General features: G+C 45.7%; 1 protein-coding gene across 1 annotated transcript in view; it reads left to right on the top strand.

The window, feature by feature from the left end:
• The window catches only part of LOC138566923 (pancreatic secretory granule membrane major glycoprotein GP2-like), a 195,386-nt gene that overhangs the window by 128,970 nt on the left and 47,636 nt on the right, over positions 1 to 18,780 (top strand). Inside the window, exons 6-7 of the mRNA XM_069644705.1 lie at positions 180 to 425; positions 5,348 to 5,501. Of these exons, the coding sequence (XP_069500806.1) occupies positions 180 to 425; positions 5,348 to 5,501 (400 nt within the window). The remainder of the gene's footprint in view (positions 1 to 179; positions 426 to 5,347; positions 5,502 to 18,780) is intronic.

The raw sequence follows: 18,780 nt of genomic DNA, 5'->3' as shown, positions 1-18,780 counted from the left end.
GGGGGTAGTGACATGAAATGTGTGCCAACCTGTATGGTGTCTAGACTTGGCTGTCCAGAAACTATGCGAGTCCCGTGTGTTCTTCTCCTTCCCTGATCCCTGCAGATCTTGCAGGTGTGTAGTCCAGAGCGAGGCTTCTTGGGCGCTTCTGAAGCTGTCAATGCTTTTCTCTTCTGCAGGAGGGCCACTTTCATCGTGAAGGAGGGCCTGTACGTTGTGACGATGGCGCTGTACCAGACGAATGAGTTCTTGGCTCCGTTGGTGGGATTGCCCTCTCCGATTCCTCTCCAAGACCATCTCCATGTTCAGCTTCAGCTCGAGAGACCTGGCCTGCAAGCCCTCTTTGTGCTTACCGTGAACAACTGTTGGGCAACCCCAACCATGAACTACAGCCACGCGGCGAAGTACACTTTCATTAGTCGAGGGTACGTTTTGGCCAAAGCCAATGATGTGAAGTGCTTCATGTGGGGTCTGGGGTTCACGATGTTGATCTTCTGGTTGCATAGTCTGCTTTCCAGATGGTGGCACGGGAGGGATTATTTCACGGTGTGCTTGGGGTACAGGGTTATTTGTTGGGGGAATAGGTTGTGAGGGGGGGGGGTTACATTTGACTTTCCACTGACCCACCACTACAAGTTAATCAAAGGATTAACGCTGCACTACTGGGGGCGGAGGGGTTGCTAATTTAGCATGTTGGACATGGGAGGCACTTTGCAACTTGCTGTAGCATTGGTCAAGCATATTTTGCAGTGGTCGGGCTAGAATGTTTGCTCATTTACCTGGGGGTGGAGAGGCTCTTCTCTTGGGGCGACAAGGGCAGGTATTGGTGGTTCCTTAGTGGAAGACGCATTTCTGCTTAATGAAAAGGGTCGCTGTCCTTTCATGGCAACCTGTTAATGGGAACCCACCATGTCCTCTAGAAACCGAGGCGCACAATATGGGAACTGTACTTCACTTTGTTACTATGGACCAAATAGCAAGTGGACAGGAGAAAGATGCCTCTAATGGCGCAGTAAACAGCAGAACTTGAAGAGAGGAGCCCTACATATGCAGCCCCTGATGTAATTTACTATGGGAGTAATGAAGTACATCTGACTTGGTCGAGGGACAACGGAGGATGAAGTCGAGATCAATTCTGTCTAAACCGCACCCCAGTGACTGGAGGCCAGTCCTGCTGCCATTGCTGGCCCTGCGGACTGGCTATGTGGGTTTGCACAGCTTGAGAGCAAATGGGTTCCACCGATCCAGGGCCCCCGAGCGATCCACAAATCTGGAATAGTTCACAGCAGAAGGGGGCATAATCTCTTGGCATTGTGGCATCCATCTTGTGGTCAAAAGCAGACCAAGGGTGTGCAAGAAAGATTAACACGATTAATGAGCCACAACACTAGCTATACTGTAATGGGCTTCTAGAAAGACACTTTACTAAGAAAACCACCGATGTCAACACACAGACTTGTTGTGAGGAATTCGACCATCCGCACGGTGGGTGTGCGCTCACCTGGGTTTTTTGGACATTTTATATGAAATTGAATGATGTTAGATCAACAGCTGGAAAATGTGGGGCTAATCTGCACACATTTTCCTATGTTCAGCGCACATCATACAAAGACCCGTGTACTCTGGGTGGACGCAGCCCTCAGTGTCAAATTTAGTTGGGATCTGACAGGTGGACTACATGATGCATCTCAGGAGGAGGGCCAAAACCTTCCTCCTGCCATGGCCAGCCTACTTAACTATCAAAGGTTCCATGGATGCACCCTGTCTGTTAACCCTCTGCAGATTGTGGCAGCAATTAACATACTAATAGAGTATACTTAGAACAGGCCCAAATGGGGCCTGGCTCCAGAGGCTAAACATAGGAGATGGAAAACCCCAACACCCCTTTGATATGCACTGTCAACCTGAAGCCAGCTCCTTCCTCTCGGTATCAAGGGCAATTAACTGTCATGTCTGGGACTATGTATTTACAGTAGACCACCCCTGCAGGGGGACCCACTTCAGAAGGTACGAGTATGTGGCTTGATGGAAAAATTATTTTCTTCAAGGGAGACCTGCTGCTTTAATCGGGAACCAGAGAGGGCTCCTTTAACTAGATACCCTTTGATCCACAACAGATAGGAAGATGGGTGGGACTTAGTATTCCATGTTTTACCGCTTTACCTTTTCTGTTGCAAAGCACTTTGGTTATGACCTCATGAATACAGGAGATTGTTGGTGGGGACCCAGTACTGGCTTATTAAGGTAGGCTTAGCCTACACCAATGACTCTGGCCCATTGAGCTTTAAAAGACAGCTGAGCCTCTTTTGGGCACTTCATTTGAAGACTCCACAAGGAGTAACAAAGTGATTTGGACTCTGGCAGAAGGTACAGTCTGCCTTTGAGCTTCTGCCAGTGAAGGAAGGCCAGGATTTCCAAAGAGCGAAGCAAGAGCCCTCCCCTAAACATCTCCCAGGGAACAGAGGGAGATGCGGAAATCCAGAGGACCCTCCAGCAGCTCCAGAACGGGTACCTAGCCAGCACACAGTGTGCCCTGCTAGGCTCTGCAAGCAAGCTTCCTAGGTGGGAAGTGAATCTCTAAACCAAACCCGGGGCAAGGCCAGTGCCGGCAGGGCTTTCCTCGCCTTTGGGCCGTCCGCCTTAAAGGACGACACAAGCCCAGCAAAGTATCTAGGAGTGCATCAACCAGCATCCGCTTTAAAGGACATTTTTCGATTAGAGTCCCTCAAGCTGCAACCAACTGCAATGCTGACTGTTGTCGCGCTGCAGTCGCTAATGTCCGACGCCTCGACCAGTGCCTCAGAACCGCCAACCAGCACTGAGACAATTTCTGTCCCTGAGCTGCCGTGTAGGCCAGCCTGCAGTCGCCCATCCTCACTCGCCGAACTGACTGTCGCCTGATACCTGCACCTGTGTCCCATCTTAAACTCAGAAAAAGTTGCAAAGTGACATGAAACCGATTAGACTGTGGAGCACCAAGAACTTCTACAAGCACAAGGTACATTGTGTTTGTCCCCCTGGTCCTTCTCCTAAGGCCTCTAGTGACATTTTACGACCCATTGCTCCCTTTGTGCTGAAAGCAAGTATCCTTGAACTGTTGTGACTAATTCCTTCACCAACTACCCTCCTGTCAGTGTACAGAGTGCATCCCTTTTCCTTCTTTAAACTCTGTCCTCGGTATTCCTTTAGTATGTTGTATTGTGTAGTGTGCTAGTACTCTCTGTTGAATAATAGATATTTATATACAGCCTTGACTGAACAGTCCCTTTTTATCTTTGCGTAGTTGTACGGAGATTGAAGAGCATTACATTGCTGTAGTTTGGCTGCCACAAATACTAGGACCCTAAAATCCACTGGAGGGAAAAGGAATGCAACCCAGTAGAGTTCTATCGAGACATCGGTTCAAGGAGACTGTGGAAGAATGCACCCACATTCCGCACCAGTGACGCAGCCAGAAATGGCAGATCCGAGATCCAACACTGCAGGCTCCCCCACAGCCTGGGAGTGGAGACGTGCAGCATAAGGAAGCACCGTCCAACAGTTCACGAAGATCTTGACGCCTTGAACTTCTAGTAACTCACAGCAGGGAAGGAATAATCCTGCGAGGGCCATGGATGATGCTCACTGATTTACCTCCCTTCCCTCACCCTGCGCTTGACGCTGCTTGGCGTAGCGCACTGAAGGCATCCACAGATTGTGGCAAAGACCTTGTTTCTACTACACATTGTATTTCGGTGACTGTTTGGGGGGGGGGGGGGGGGAAGGGGTTGCCAGCTTTACAAATGCAGAAGCAATGCTGGCATCTTGGAAACCACTGTTAAAGGTCACACCGAATGTGTGGCATCCGACCACTTGGAACCACTGTGCGAAAGCACCTGGTGGTAATGGATGAAGTCACCGTTTCCCTATTTTGATGCAAACTACGCCCACTGCATCAGGGGTTTTTGTCCCACTACTAAATAGAATATTTTCTGGGGGATGTGTAACATTAGACCAGACGATGGCCCACTATTCCATGGAAATTACTTGGCAGACTTTTGCAAACCTGTGGGTGCAATGCACCGGCATTGCCATGGCCTTCAGGGAATACATGTCCCAGAGAAGCGCGGCAGAGGCATGTGGATCTGGTACTCTGCACCACTCTATAGCAACTTCTCCACAGCTCAGGGAAGTGCCCCTCTGAGCTATGTTGGAATGTGGCATTAAGCACCCGTTCCAAGGGCTGGAGTGGGTGGTAACAGCGTGGCAGCCCGGCCTATAATGAGGGCACCAGGCCGTTGCCACCCGTTCCAGCCCTTGGAATGGGTGTTTATTAGTACCAGTCCGAAGGGCTGGTACAGCGGTAATTAAAATGATTTGTGTACCGGGGCCCTCAAGGAGCATGGGGGGAAATGGCGGGGGGAACCAGCCATCGGGCAGCTTGGAATGTGGACTAGGTTCGCTGGTTTCAGCCTGTGTTTGCAACTACCTGATTGGCTGCCCCCTCCCACCCCCCCCCCCCAATCAGGTTGCTAATGAAAGCTAAGAGCACAGCTATTGGCCAGACCTGCATCCCCATTGAGTGACAATGAGGGCTGCCAAGCAGAAGATGGACGGGTATTCTGGTGTTTAGGAGTCCTTTAAAGGCCGGTGCTGGTTTGGAAACGGACCAGACCAATCCGACTGGCCGTTTGACATTAACCGTTTGGCTGAAACTATGGTTGCAGGAACAATGATCTGAGCAACCAGATTATTCCGTGAAAAGGGACTTCATGTGCAAAGAGCAACAGAAGCCACCAAAGGAAGAGTAGCAGACTGAAGAGGCATTATCAGAGCAGTGTGACACCCCCCCCCCCCCGACCGCCCTCTACCAACTGTAGAACGCTTCCTGTGGCCAGGTGCAAGACAGGAAGTTGAACGAGAGAAAGGCACTGCCATCTTGGGACATGATATGTGGTGAAGGGCTCCACATACCTACTCGGGTAGCTTACTGACGGGGACAGTGAAGTGTGCAATACTTAAGGTGGAATGCAGGTGTGCGCTTCTGGCATGTATGGGGGATGGAATGACGAGCAGGGTTCTAATCCTGCTTGATGGATTTCACCACTTGGCAAGGGTTTGCTGATTGCAATGCCTGCTCTTCTATCCAACTTGCATTCTTGAAGTGAGGTCCTGTTGCCGACAGTCCGTAGGAATGGAATTGGGGGCCATTTTGCTTGCAGGGTGGTCTCTTGATATTTTTATTGTGCAACCCTGCGGTAGATTCCTTACTGACCGTGCCCAATTGTCTACAGTGGGCAGAGTTCTTGCTCGAGGGGCCCATTGGGAATGGAGGCTGTTCATGATCCCTTTCCTTCCATGCTTGCAGGTGTCAGAATGATCCCACCATGACATTCAATGATACAAGAGGGTCGCTTGTGCGGTTCAGCATCCAGATGTTCCGCTTCATCAATTACCCCCAGTTCTACCTGCACTGCCAGGTGCGCCTGTGCGCGCCCAATGAGACCCACAGCTGTTTAAAGGTATGCATAGGATGCGGGCCACCTGTGGGGTGTTACTGATGCATGTCAGGGGGGAAATGCACTTGACGGGGACGGGTACAATCATTTCATACCATTTGCAGACTTTTTTTTTTGGAGGGAGCTAAAGCTGAGCTGCTGTGAACTGATCAATCATGTTTAGATATTTGTATTTGAAGAACATGCGTGTCAATCAGAAATGACTTACACTAACCCAGTTACAGATGGCGGAGGGATTCCCAATAAGGGTTCCTGTACAATAACCGAAAGATGAGAACCAGTTGTGAGCCAGTTTGGGACCTATACCAGGCACAGAACAGACCCACATCTATATAAGAAAACGGGTGACTTGCAAAGGTAACATTAACCCGAGGGAGCAAGTGCTTCAATCTAAAGTGCAGTACTATATAAACATAGATAATTGCATTATTAGGCGACACTGGGGGCAGTGGTGGGGTTTGGGTAGGGAGGATGGGGCAGGAAAAGCTCCTTTTTTAGCCAGTAAGTCCAGTATAAATCGAGCTTTGAAGAGCTGCAATTGGGCTGGTTTTGTGTATGGCCAGTGAGTTCCAGTGGAGCATGTGTAGGGGGCGAAGGGGCGGGGTAACTGAAGCGAGAGCAGACACGGGGTGGTTGGGGGGGGGGGGGGATATGGGAGGATGAAGTTGCGTGCAGCAAAGGATCGAATGTAACAAGATTGAGATTTGGTACTGTCCCATCCAGGGCTACTCTTATTAATGTGCCAAACTTCAGTGATTGGGGTGGAGGAGAACACAATGTGGGTATGGAACCTGTGCAAGTGACTCTCCCTCATTTTGATGGCTTAGTCCGAGACTGGGCTAACCATACTTTGTACATGGAATTTCGTGCAGCCACTACTTACTGTTGCATGGGCAGTCCTCGCTAACTTAGTTCGGGCAGTGAAAGGATTAATGCAGGTCTGGGGCACAGATGAAGCCGCGGAGGCCTTGGATACTGGTCCCCATGTGTACACCGCAATCCTGCCCTGTATTGTGCAGCCACCCCGGCTGAAGGGTGTGGGCCTTGCATCACCTTGCCGTGATTAGATGTTGATAGACTCAGCTCTGATTTAATATGTAGGGTTGTAGAGCAGATGTTTGATATATGGGTATAGACTCCTCTGTTTGGGGATTGGTGTAAGGAGTTTCCCAGGAGGCTGCTAGTCCCATTAGTCTTCACTTCTGGTGGCCAGCAGGGTCTTGACGTGTGTGTGAATCACTTCTCCCTCACGATAACTGGTGCAGTTGCTCGCGTCTTCATAGCTGGAGGCCAGATAAAAGCATTTGGAGTACCTGTCCCTAGGGCGGCTGAAGCCGATACTATTGTAGAATGGAAAGTGGCAGTGTGAGAGCACCTGGCAGTGGTGCCTTTGGGGGAAGCCGCTCCTTAAGGTTCTGTCTCCAAGAGGGCGGACGGATAAGCTTGATGCATGGTTGGGAGTCGCACCTGTGCTGAACCGGTCAGGAATATCCCTTTTGGTGTGGTTCCTAGCTGGCTTTATTCCCGTCCCGAGTTCACACTTCCATTCTGACCTCAAATGTACGTCGCAAACCTTGAACGCAAAAAAGGAGGCTGGAAAAAGTAATGGGTTTTGGTTGCGGGAGCGATGAGCTATTGATGTCCATGGGCCAAGATGGATTCTACCCTTCTTACAGATCACCATGAATCCCACCGTCCAAAACGTGGGATCTGAGGATTCAGGGAATACTGGAGGGATAGTGGCACAGCCCAGATGGGGGTTAACTGGGATGGTTTACTTGGATTTTATTTCCTGCTCTGATAGTGTCCCCGTCAACAGCAATTCAAACCGGCTCTCTGCCCTATGTTCACCTACTCTAGAGGACGGCTACAGTAAGTCCACCAGTTCTGCACCATTGATGCTGGTTTACCAAAGATCAGTCTCTGATGCTGGGTGGGGGGGTTGGAGTTATTAGACCATTTTGTGCAAAATGTTCAACAGATGTGTGAACTAGATTCCCAAAAATCTCAGTAGGATTTTTGCAAGTAGTTGCAATGATTAGTTGATTTTTAAAGTCCTTTGTGTTAATAGAAGAATTGCATTGCTTCAGATTGTTGTATACTGTGAAGTAACTGTTCCAAATGAACCAAATTGTGCTAATTTCTTTTTGTGATTCGTTTATTAAGCAACGTTTTACACATTGTCATCCTTGATAAAAAGAAACTCCCAGCGACAGTCTACATCTTCCTTATTTACTTGGCCCGGCTTTCCGGCTTTGTTCATTCTACAATACCAGATGCGCCTGTACTCGCAGTACTTCCCATTCCTGCCAAGTAGTTATTTTAATGGACGCCCGATTCAATAGTTTGACTCCTATTAACACTACTCCCAGATGTGTCTAGGTCTAATTATTTTATCTAGGAAATCAATTCCTGCACACGAGTGCTTGTTTTCTTCCGTCCACGAATAAGGTCCACATTCTTCTGCTGACAGGGATTTGGTGTCTTCAATATATTGGGGCAGAAACCGTGATCTGTCTTCTGTCACTGCTGGCCATAGATACATGTTTGACTGTTTCTAGGTTTCCTTGGATGTTACAAAACCTACATAATTGTTTATTCCAGGACACCCCTCACATGCAGATTCATTGTTTGGCTAAATATTTTGTCTTATCCACAGAAATCTGTTGCGATCGATTCTTGCTTGAGAATTTGTGCAGAAATGTACTTCTCAATCGATCTTGAACCATATTCGGCAGTGATCTGTATAGCGTTTTGCCCTGAAGGGTATTGATCCAGTAATTTCTTTTCAAGTGTTCCTTCACTTTCTCCGGGTTTGCAATTAGTGCAGTTATAGATGAATCTAGATAGTGAAGACCTTTCTCACATTTTTGTTTCCAGTTATTGGATTTGTGGATCTTCTTCCTTGTTCTGATGGTTTTAGGAATCTGTAGCTCACCACAGGTTGATCTACTGACATTTTTAACATTCCAAATGATTTCCAGATCGCGATTGAGTGTACATAGCAGGCCAAGCTGAGCTCTGATTGCGACCATGGGTAGACATTTTGGGAGTCTTAGCGTTGTTTTCCAGAATCTACTTTGAAATGAATTGTCCTCCCACGTATTCGTCATCTTGTGTTATCTCGCCAGCTTTGCTGCTTCAGCAAAAACATTTCTCACCAGATGGTGCTGTATGCAATGCCATTGCGTCTGTCCCTCGAGGGCCTCCGTCGACCTTCAACGTCAGTATAAATGGTGCATGCAGCGCTCATTGGCTTCAGTTCCATTTTTCCGAAAGCTTTCACTTAGTTACTTAACAGCGCGCTTCAGTTTTCTTCATAGAAAATATCTTCATAGATTCCTTCGACCCCAAAGTCTGGTGTAAAAAAAAAAAAATGCTACAACTGCGAGTCGATGGTCTATTATGGATCCTCACCGCGTCTGCCTGGGTTGTCTGGGCGCTGGGCATCATACCAATGACTGCGGGTCCTGTCAGGCCATGACAGAAAAAGCTCAGAGGTAAACTGGTAGTGGGGAGGGTGGCTTCGAAGTATTCTTCGAAGAAAGAAAAATAGTCTGGCGAGACTAGAGAATCCTCCCGGCGTAAGAAATCGAGAGGTCCTGATCGAGGTAGTCTTCATCTTCAAAGAAGGCAAAGAGATGTCATGTTGCCCTCTTCACCATCTGATTCCTATACTGAGGTAATCAGATGCCTGCTAAAATCAGATTCCCCAAGAAAATGCAGCTTCGACCCCCCCCCCCCCTCCTCAAACATTGCGCAAGAGCCATGCCCCGGTCACTCCTTCAGACGACTCGGAAGTTGAAGGCTACTACTTTGAAGCCGAGCATGAAGCCTGCAATACATCGAGAGAGTGCTTGACCTGACAGTCATTGAGAGTATCGGGAACATAGTCCTTTGATGCCATCGAAGAAACACAAATCGTCGAACTCAACGACTTTGTCGACTCCATCTGAGTCAAACATCTCGACACCGAAGTCGAAGGCGATACTGAGTAAACCCACACCATTTTTGAAGCAGTCTTCAACACAGTTGACGGCCACTTTGACTTTGTCGAAGACTTTGCCCCTTCAGGATAAGATTTACAAACCTGTTCCAAATTTCTTTTTTTTTAAGTTGTCCTCAATATGAGGAACAGCCCTCTGAAGAGGTTTTCCCTCCTTTTGGGTTACAGTTTGGCACTCATAATGCACCTGAAGTGCTTATTAAACAAGAGTCCAAAATGAGACCTTGATGATTCTCTCCAGTCAGCTAGTGGTCTTGACACCTCGCCAGAACTGGAATTCTGCAGTTCTGAACATGCAGATTCCACTTATAGAAATCTCATGTATAGGGTCATAGAATATATGGGTTGGAGCAAAATTCCCCTGTGTATGAACAGGATGATCTGACAGACCTCCTAGACCAAGGCCCTCAGAAGGACTCAATTTTTCCCTTTCACAAGAAGGTTAGTGCAAATTGGAAAGCCCCAGAATCTAGACCTGCAGTTAACAAACTTTGCAAGGAGTACAGGCCTTCCAGCAGCAATCCAGAATACCTGACCATTCGCCCTACACCTGAGAGCTTGGTTGTTCAGACGGCCACATCAACCAGGCAAACTGCTTACCCCTCTATCCCACCAGATAGAGATGACAAGAAGGTAGATACTCATGCTTGTAAGGTTTTCATGTAAGGCAGCATGGCCTTGATCTACCAATGTCCCCTGTACTCTTTCAAGATTCTTATAACCGATGGGACTGTGTTGCCATGGCAGCTGATCACATCCCGGAAGACTTAGAAAGGGACAGCTTCCTGGCTATAGGGAAGGATGGGAAGGCGGCAATGGGAGGATGTCTCCCATCAGGATTGGATACTGCTGACGGCATCAGCACCATGCTATGCAGGGTTGTGTTGTTGAGGAAGTTGGTTTGCACCGGGCTTGCAGACCAGACTGCTCAACATGCCATTTGGCGGCTCCGCAGCAAGGCGGCGGAGTCTGGAGAAGCTGCAGACCTCCAAGGCGGCAGCTAAATCCCCTAGCACCTCATTCGACAACCTCAAGAACCCTATTCAGGCTCATCTTCCTGTAGGGGCTGTTCTTTTTGTTTCTATTCCTCAATAGGAAGAGGACAGGCTGGACAAAGGGTTCAAAGAAGATTCCCTTGTGGTGGACAAGGAAGGGGTGCTAATTCAGCCCCAGCAGTGGCAACTTCACCCTCAGCTGATACTGCAGCCACTTCTAAGTCACTCTGAGGCCTTGACCCACAAGACCCTGGTGGGGGGCAGAATTTCTCAGCATCTGAACGAATGGCAGGGCATTACTTCAGATGCTTGGGCACTGGAAATGGTAGCTCAAGGTTACTGCCGTCCTTTAAAAAAAAAAAAAAAAAAGCCTCAAGTTCATCCACTGGGACCCAACTTTGTCAAAATTCCAGATCCGTTCCTTGTGCAGGAAATTTTAATCCTGCTAGAGAAAGGTGCAATAGAACATGTACCTGCAGCAGAGAGGAACAAGGGTTGGTATTACCTCTACTTTCTCCTTCCCAAGAAGGACGGAGGGTTGAGACACATCTTGGACTTGAGAAACTTAAACAGGTTCCTCGGGAAGGACAAGTTGAAGATGGTAACCCTTTCTCAGATCCTTCAGGCTCTCCAGCTCAGACTGGTTGGTGTCATTGGACCTTCAGGATGCTTACTTTCATGTGCCAATCCATCTCGAGCACGAAGTACCTGAGGTTGGTGGTTCTCATCAGTTCAGACATTCATGCTGTCCTCCGCTCGAGGGTTTTCACCATGTTGATGGCGGTAGTGGCAGCAAGCCTCAGGAGAGGGGGGATTCATGTCTACCACTACCTGGACGACTGGCTGATCGGGGCTCGTTCACCTGAACAAGCACAGGAACATCTCGGTATCAACTGCCACTCCCTTCAGACTGGGCTCCCCCCCCCTCAATTACAAGAAGTCCCATATGATACCATTCCAAAGACTCCAATTCATTGGCGCAGTCCTGGATACTTCCTCTGGGAAAGCCTTGCCTCCCGAGGTAACAGCTCAACACATTCAGCAGATGGCAACAAAATTCCAGAATGCCCAGCATCTGCCAGCCTTTGATTGTCTGAGGTTGCTCGGTCTCATGGCATCAGGCATTTTTCTCAAGACAGACGCTTGATTGAGAATGAGATCCCTTCAGGCTGATATCACACTCGAATTCTTAGTTAGCTATCTATCAAAAGCCAAAATGAAGCTGTACCAGGTGGATTGGATCTCTATGCTTGACAAATGTTTACAGTATAATGGAGGTGATTATGACAGATTTCCACCAAAAAAACTAAAAATTCTGCCCCTTATCTATTAAGATCTCTAGCTCTATTATATAGGCACGCAATCATGCGTTTATGTTTTAATCTATGGCTGACCCGGGAGGTCTTAACGAAATGACATCTAATGTCTGTAGATGATACCTGTCGGTTTTGTACTGTAAAAGATGTTTCTGAGACTTTGCAACATCTCATAACCCAGTGCCCCAGCCTGATTTCTCAGACACACTTTGGCAAATATTGTCAACTTTTTTTAAACCTTAGTGAAAAAACATGTTGGACAATTATTCTCAGCTGTCACAAGCCAATGATACAGTATGCTACAATAAATGTCCTAATGAGTCTGAACTTAACACCAGAACATGAAAATAGTATTACTCACAAGCGGGGTAAATATTGAGTGGAGGGCCAATTACAGCCAACTGCGTATTACTGTCTGTAAATGCGTGTGAAGAAAAATTGAAGAAAATCATTATTACTAACCAGTTATGAATTGGGAATACATATTGTAGCAATGAACTGTGAATGTGTATATATGTATGTATAGATGCGTAATTAATGAACTGGAAATATGTAGATACTAATTCAATTCATTTTCCTTTTAGAAATTGTTTAAAAATTATGATATGTTAATGTTTTTAGAATTAATTTATTCTTTGTCTTTTTTATTTATAAATTCATTATTGTAAGGTTGATTTAAATTCAACTAATTCAATAAAAAAAAATTTAAAGCATGAGATCCCTTCAATGGGCCCTCAGGATTGTTGTCCCAATTCTCAGGGAATGTCAGACCAACTGAACGCTCCAAGCAGAGTTGCTAAGGACCTTCTATGGTGGGCTTGCAAGGACAACATTCTCAAGCAAGAATGTTTTTGGCAACCATGGCGGGAGATAACTGTAGTGATGGACTCCTCACTCACGGGGTGGGGAGCCCACACCAATAAACTATCGGCAGTCGTTGGTCTCCATTGGAGTCCAAACTTCATATCAACCTGTTGAAGCTGAGGGCAATCAGACTAGCGCTGAATGCCTTTCTGCCACCTGTACAGGGAAAGAACGTCCTGATAATGGACAACAATGCTGCTCTGGTTCTGGGCATACAATGGAATCAGGTTTTCACATGCGGTGATACAATAGGTCACCATAATGTGATAACTTACTCCAACCAACATTCTTTCTGAACTTTCAGATCTTACAGAATTCCATTAATTAAGTTACTTTCATTAACTTCTGTTGCACACATTTTAAGACATTACATTTAGACACCATGCATAATTAGCCTTCTTGTATATGCTCTTCACGTATCCTTTTGGGCTTCTGTATGGGTATGTATGAATTTAACTTGTATGATTTCACTTAACTATCATTTTTGAAAATGCTAAAAGTTAAAATGTTGAAAAATGTGGACAATAGATTTATACATTGTTTGTGGATTGTATAAAATAGGGCTCCACCCTGATTAAGGAGAAATTGTCTCTCAAATGCATTGGCGCATGAGCCCTAACAGATGAGGCAACAGCTGGCCTCCCCCATTACTTTTACTTTATATTAAAACCTAATTTCCTGTCTACCAAGAGAACCTTTCTGGAATCATTGCATCTAAAGTAACGATCATTTACAATAAACTTTGAACGTGAGCAATTCTAACACACTGGTAACCCCCATCGGGAACAAAGTGAGAGCGGCTGGATGATTGTGTGGTTTCCGTTTTCTTTTGTATTTTCATTTCCAATGTGGCAAACCTATGGTGCTTTTTCCTGTTGCATTTAGCCAATCTGCGGCTCCAGATTGGAACCAGAAAAGGATACCTGGCCGCGCTTCATTTTTGAGTGCTCCTCTGAAGGGGTTTCCTATTTCAAAATCCCCTTGATTGCGCAATTTCTGAAGGGACTTACTGATGTGTACCCTCCAGTTCCATTTAATGTACCCGTTTGGGACTTAAACCTTGTATTAAAATTCCTGTCATGTATCCCATTCGAACCTTTACATTCATCTCCTTTAAGGCTCCTAACATTGAAAACAGTCTTCCTTATCGCTAAACATCAGCATGTAGGGTAACTGAGTTGCAGGCTCTTTCTTGCAAGCCTCCTCATAGTTCTTTCTATAAAGATGGTCATCCTCAGGGTAAAACCATCATTCCTACTGAAGGTAGTCTCCGACTTCGTTTGTCGCGGAAGATTGCGCTACCAACTTTCTATTCTCCTCCTCATTCAGGCGACGTGGAAGAGACTACATAGGCTAGACCCGTATTAAGCTTTACATTTCAAGAATGGCTAAATTTCACCAGGATGGTCACTTTTTATTGGGTATACTGGTCCCAAATTGGGCCTGGCAGTCCCCAAACAAACTGTATCCAGGTGGATCATACTGGCCATTGGAGAATGTTAGCCCTTCCGGTGGGTCCTTTCCCGCAAGTCGAAGAGCTCATTCCACAAGGGACATGGCAACCTCTGTGGCTCTCCAAAGGGGTGTCCCAATAAATAACATCTGTTCATCGGCCACTTGGCCATCCATTCACACATTTGTCACACTGTTTGGATTCTTCCTCCACTCAAAGAGGACTTTTTGCAAAGGCCGTTAGCTTCATGATTAAATTGATTAATACTCCCACCTCCAAATGCTCACTGCTTTCGGAGTCTATCACAAGATGAGGAATACATGTGAGGACACAATCCATTTGAAGAACAAGTTACTTACCCCTAGTAACGTTCTTTCATTTGAATATTCCTCATCATCCCTTCCAGCCTACCTCGTTGTACAATTTACGTGTATTGCACTCTGCGCTTTGAGAGCTTGCAGTCTTGGGTACGCCTGGTTAATTCCTCGAAAAAGGGGGAAAAGAAAATCGGAACTGAAGCCAACAGGTGCTGCATGCGCTATATATAATGACGTCGATGCTCGACAGAGGCCCTCGAGGAACATAGACCCAACGGCATTGCATACAGCACCCTCTGGCGAGACATGTTTTTACCGAAGCAGCAAAGCTGGCGAGATATAATATCACAAGTTGAGGAATATATGAGAGGAACATCAAATTGAAAGAAGGTTACCAGGGTTAAGTAATTTGTTCTTCTAGAGCTGGCCAAATTTTCCAGGATAAGTTCAGAACGGCTTCTCCACCATACGTGAGGATGGGGGCTACCTTGTTCACATAGACCGCAATGGTGTTGGTGAGAATTTTCCATACCGAGAATGTGATAGTGCCCTGCAAGGCCAGCATTTTTACTTTTAGACAGTTCTGAGTGCCACACCTTTTTCTGCAATCGATGTAATAAAGTTTATGCCCAGGTATCGTATAGAGTAAACTTATCTACTCTTGACCAATTCTCAATTTTTAGGACTTTGAGATTTTCCCCTGCTTTTCAGCGATTGCCATGATCTTTGATTTACTGTTTTTAACACATTATCCTGCATATACTCCTGAAGCTTGTCAAGCAAATGCTGCAAGCCAATCTGGTTTTGGTCCATTAGGACTAGATAATCTGCCTATGCTATGACTGAAATCTCCTCGTTTAGGTTAGGTGGAAAATGCTTAGTTTTAAAGCTTCGGGTAAATCTGAAAGATTTAATTTAAACAGCGTGGCTGCAAATGGGCAGTCTTGCTTGACTCCTCTTTTGACTTCAATCGCCGCTGACCGGGTTCCCTTGATGTCTAGCCTTAAATGCGTTGTTGTTTATGTAGTACTTCAATGGGGCTTAATAGTGCAAGAAGTTTCCAGGAACGTAGTTTTGACCGCAACCTGCTGGTTTACCTTGAAAGCTTGTTTCAGGTAGATGGCTATAAATAATTTCCCTTTCGCTCTTAGTGTCCAGTTTCCGTAGCGAGAGAATGAAAAGATTTAAGTCGGTGCCCGTTCCTTTTCGTAAAACCAGCTTGTCGTGGCTTTAATAATTTTTTTCACGGTCTGCCCATTGTGTTAATCTTACTTGGAGGGTTGATGCAAAGATTTTCCCCATCACATCAAGCAGGGCAATGGGCCTGTAGTTGGCTGTGTCATCTCTTGAGCCCTTTTTATAGATTGGACTTATAGTGCTCTCTGTCCAGGAAACTGGCAAGTTTCCACATTTCTCAATCTTCTTAAAGACTGCAATTATGAAACTTGCCCATACCTATGTGTCAGCTTTTAGCTTTTTGTTAGGCCATCGGGCCCTGCTGCGGACGAGTTTGTCCTTTGTGACCTTAACCTACTTCCAGACCCCATTTCTGTGGGGTGAATGCTCTTTGAGCCTCCAATTCCACCTCGTTATTGCTAGTACTTTTGAGTAGTGTTCTATCCAGTTTGTTTCCGAGACCCCATAACTTAAGTGACTCTGCTGGTTCAGAGTGATTTTTATAATAGCCCACATGGTTTGTGAAGTCAGATTAATCCTTGCGTGTAACATTGCTTTGCCTTGTTCCTGGTAGCGTCTCATTCCGAAACTAATCAGCCAGCGTTTGTACTGCTGTTTCCTAGCCTTTAGCAGTCGCTCTAATGATGGTTTAGTGTTGAGTTTTAACCTTTTGAGCTTTGTTAAATACCGTCTAAGATGTTTTCTCAGTTCCACCACTGTGCTGCTGTATAGATGTCTTGGTTTCAACTGCGGAAGTTTCAACCCTGTCCTCACAGCTCTGTAAGATGTCAAGAGGGGCTCATATGATTGATCGGTTCGAGCAGAGGCATCTTGGTCATGGTTTTGCAAAGTTGTCCACTGTATATAGGGATTTGGATTTTCTTGGTTAAGCACCTTTAATTTGCTGTCCTTTTTTTCAATGTCAAGAGCCTGGCAAACGGTCTTCTGTTGCTTCCTTTTTTTAAAATCTGGGTTTATCAGGGTTTCGTAGCTTTCACAGACTGGCTTTGCTATTAACTATGTCTCTTGCAAGCAAATAATCTGGGCTCCTTTAAGTTGGTTATGCATTTGATTGAACAAATGTTTGAACCCTCTGGTGTTCAATGAAATTAATGTACTTCACATAGGTATTTGCTTGGTATTAGGTTAATCCTTCCATAGTATATTCAGGGCTCAGGGCAACCAAGACCATTCATTGTCTCTATTTGGAGTTCATTCATCCTTTTTGTCTGTCCTCAATTTGAGCATTGATCTTGTCAAAAACTTATGACGGTCTTGCGTCATCTGTTGCTCTCCAGGATTGTGTTTTACTGTCTAAATTGATATCTGTCCTTGTCCAACCACCCCTTGCCACCAGATTTTTTCTTCCTGGCTTTTCTTTGTTTTGATCCGTCATGTCCAAGCCAAACCACAGCATTTCACTGCTTCCCTTTAGCAATTTCTTTGATCATTTTTGATTATATATGCAGAATGACCGGATCGGCTCTATCCTCGTCGACCTATTCCACAGTTGCTATGTAATCTGATGAAATGGTCCGTAGTGATGGAACACAGTGAATTAAATGTATTGCATTCTTGCCGTTCAGGTTTACTTCATTACTGTCAGCGAGTATGTTCTCTAGCATGACTTTACCTGTCAAACTCAATTTGGCAGCATTTGACTTTTTTGATGGCTTTGTTCGTTCTTTGAGCTTTAGTAGTTCCTGGGCCTTTGAGATTCCGGTCACAAGCGGTGATTAACTTACCGCCACTATGATTTGTGACACTTTCTTCTGAAGTTATTTTAATCTCTCTTCGCATTTGGGATAAGGCTACAAATGATGAGATTTCTTTTCGTCATTTGTACCCTTGTTAATGGACCTTTCACTTGCTCACTGAGTTTTGCCTCAGAACAAGGTCAGCTTGCCGACTTGTGTGGTGGCTTTCATCATGGGCTTCGTTCTCATCAATGTAAAATGAGATGTCATCGATCAAATTGGGTCCTCTGGATTCTAGCTCATTTTCCTTGTATGATATCATCTGTTGAAGTATCAGGGACTACCTCTACGCCTTGATTTAGCCATGTTTGTTGTTACCTGTGGGTTCATTGGTGCTCTTCCTTGCAGTGCTTGTTTTACAGTTTAGTGGAGTTGTTAAATTCCGTAGGAAGGCATGTGACCCGTTCTTAGTTTTGTTCTTTTTAAAAAAAAATATATATCTTTCAGTTTTTTAATCATTTTCCCATTCTGAATTTGTTTTTCGTGGCAGTTGTGCAAGTCTATTTCAATTAAGTCGTCTTGTGCATTTTGTTTATTAGTAAGTTGGAATATGGGATATAGAACTTCATCTGGGGTTTCAAAATCTGTTAGATTTTTGTACTGCCAATCATAAGCTCTTACTCTGGATCTTTCTCCTTGTGCTTTTCCTATGTGCACTTTGTCGACCTTCCCGCTCTATTGTAGGAATACTGCCGAAACCTGTTCTTAAAGCTGTACTTTGTCTGATTGGGCTGCTTGTCCTTGCCTTTAGAGGTTCCTTTAACAAACTTGCCTTGTGCCCCCAGGTTTCTTGTAGTAGATGTTCCTGTTACTTCACTGGTCGATGGAGGTTGCCTTTCGGCTTGTCGGTTATTTGGCCTCCTTACTTTAGCTTCTGTGGAATTCTTTACTTTCTCTGGGGCCTGGTCCTCTAGCATTATAATGTTGTGCTGTTTTTGGTGACTGGTCTCATTTGCCTCTGTCCAGGCACCCTCTCTCGTTATGCCTTTCTTACTTGAGTCTCGATTTCTCGCTCTTTTTCGGAGACCAAGGTTCTCATCCAGTTTATTGAATCCAGAAGCGCCGTCATTATTGCCACGCTTTCTCAGTGTTCCCCCACTCGCCAGATGACACAGTTGCCTTTGCCAATCGGACGATGTTTCTGCTTCCTGGTTTAACCTCTCCTCCACTTGGGGAACACCAATTTCGGATGCATCATGGCTAGCAATGTGGCATTGTCCTTAATATTTTCATTCTGCACCTCATAAAGCTTTGCGAAGGGGGGCCATAGATATTGTCATTGCGGCCATCACATTAGGAAATTGTATTCCTGCGGCGATGGATACATTGTTTTTGTCTTGTTCTATTTGTTGGCATTTCGACCCAGTATTGTGATTCTGCTTTTACCATAATTTGTCT

The sequence above is a fragment of the Ambystoma mexicanum genome, chromosome 1p (genome assembly GCF_040938575.1).
Source record: "Ambystoma mexicanum isolate Mex_15411 chromosome 1p, UKY_AmexF1_1, whole genome shotgun sequence".
Classification (NCBI taxonomy): domain Eukaryota; kingdom Metazoa; phylum Chordata; class Amphibia; order Caudata; family Ambystomatidae; genus Ambystoma; species Ambystoma mexicanum.
Note: the sequence above shows the minus strand (reverse complement) of the source record. Positions and strands in the feature narration are given on the sequence as shown.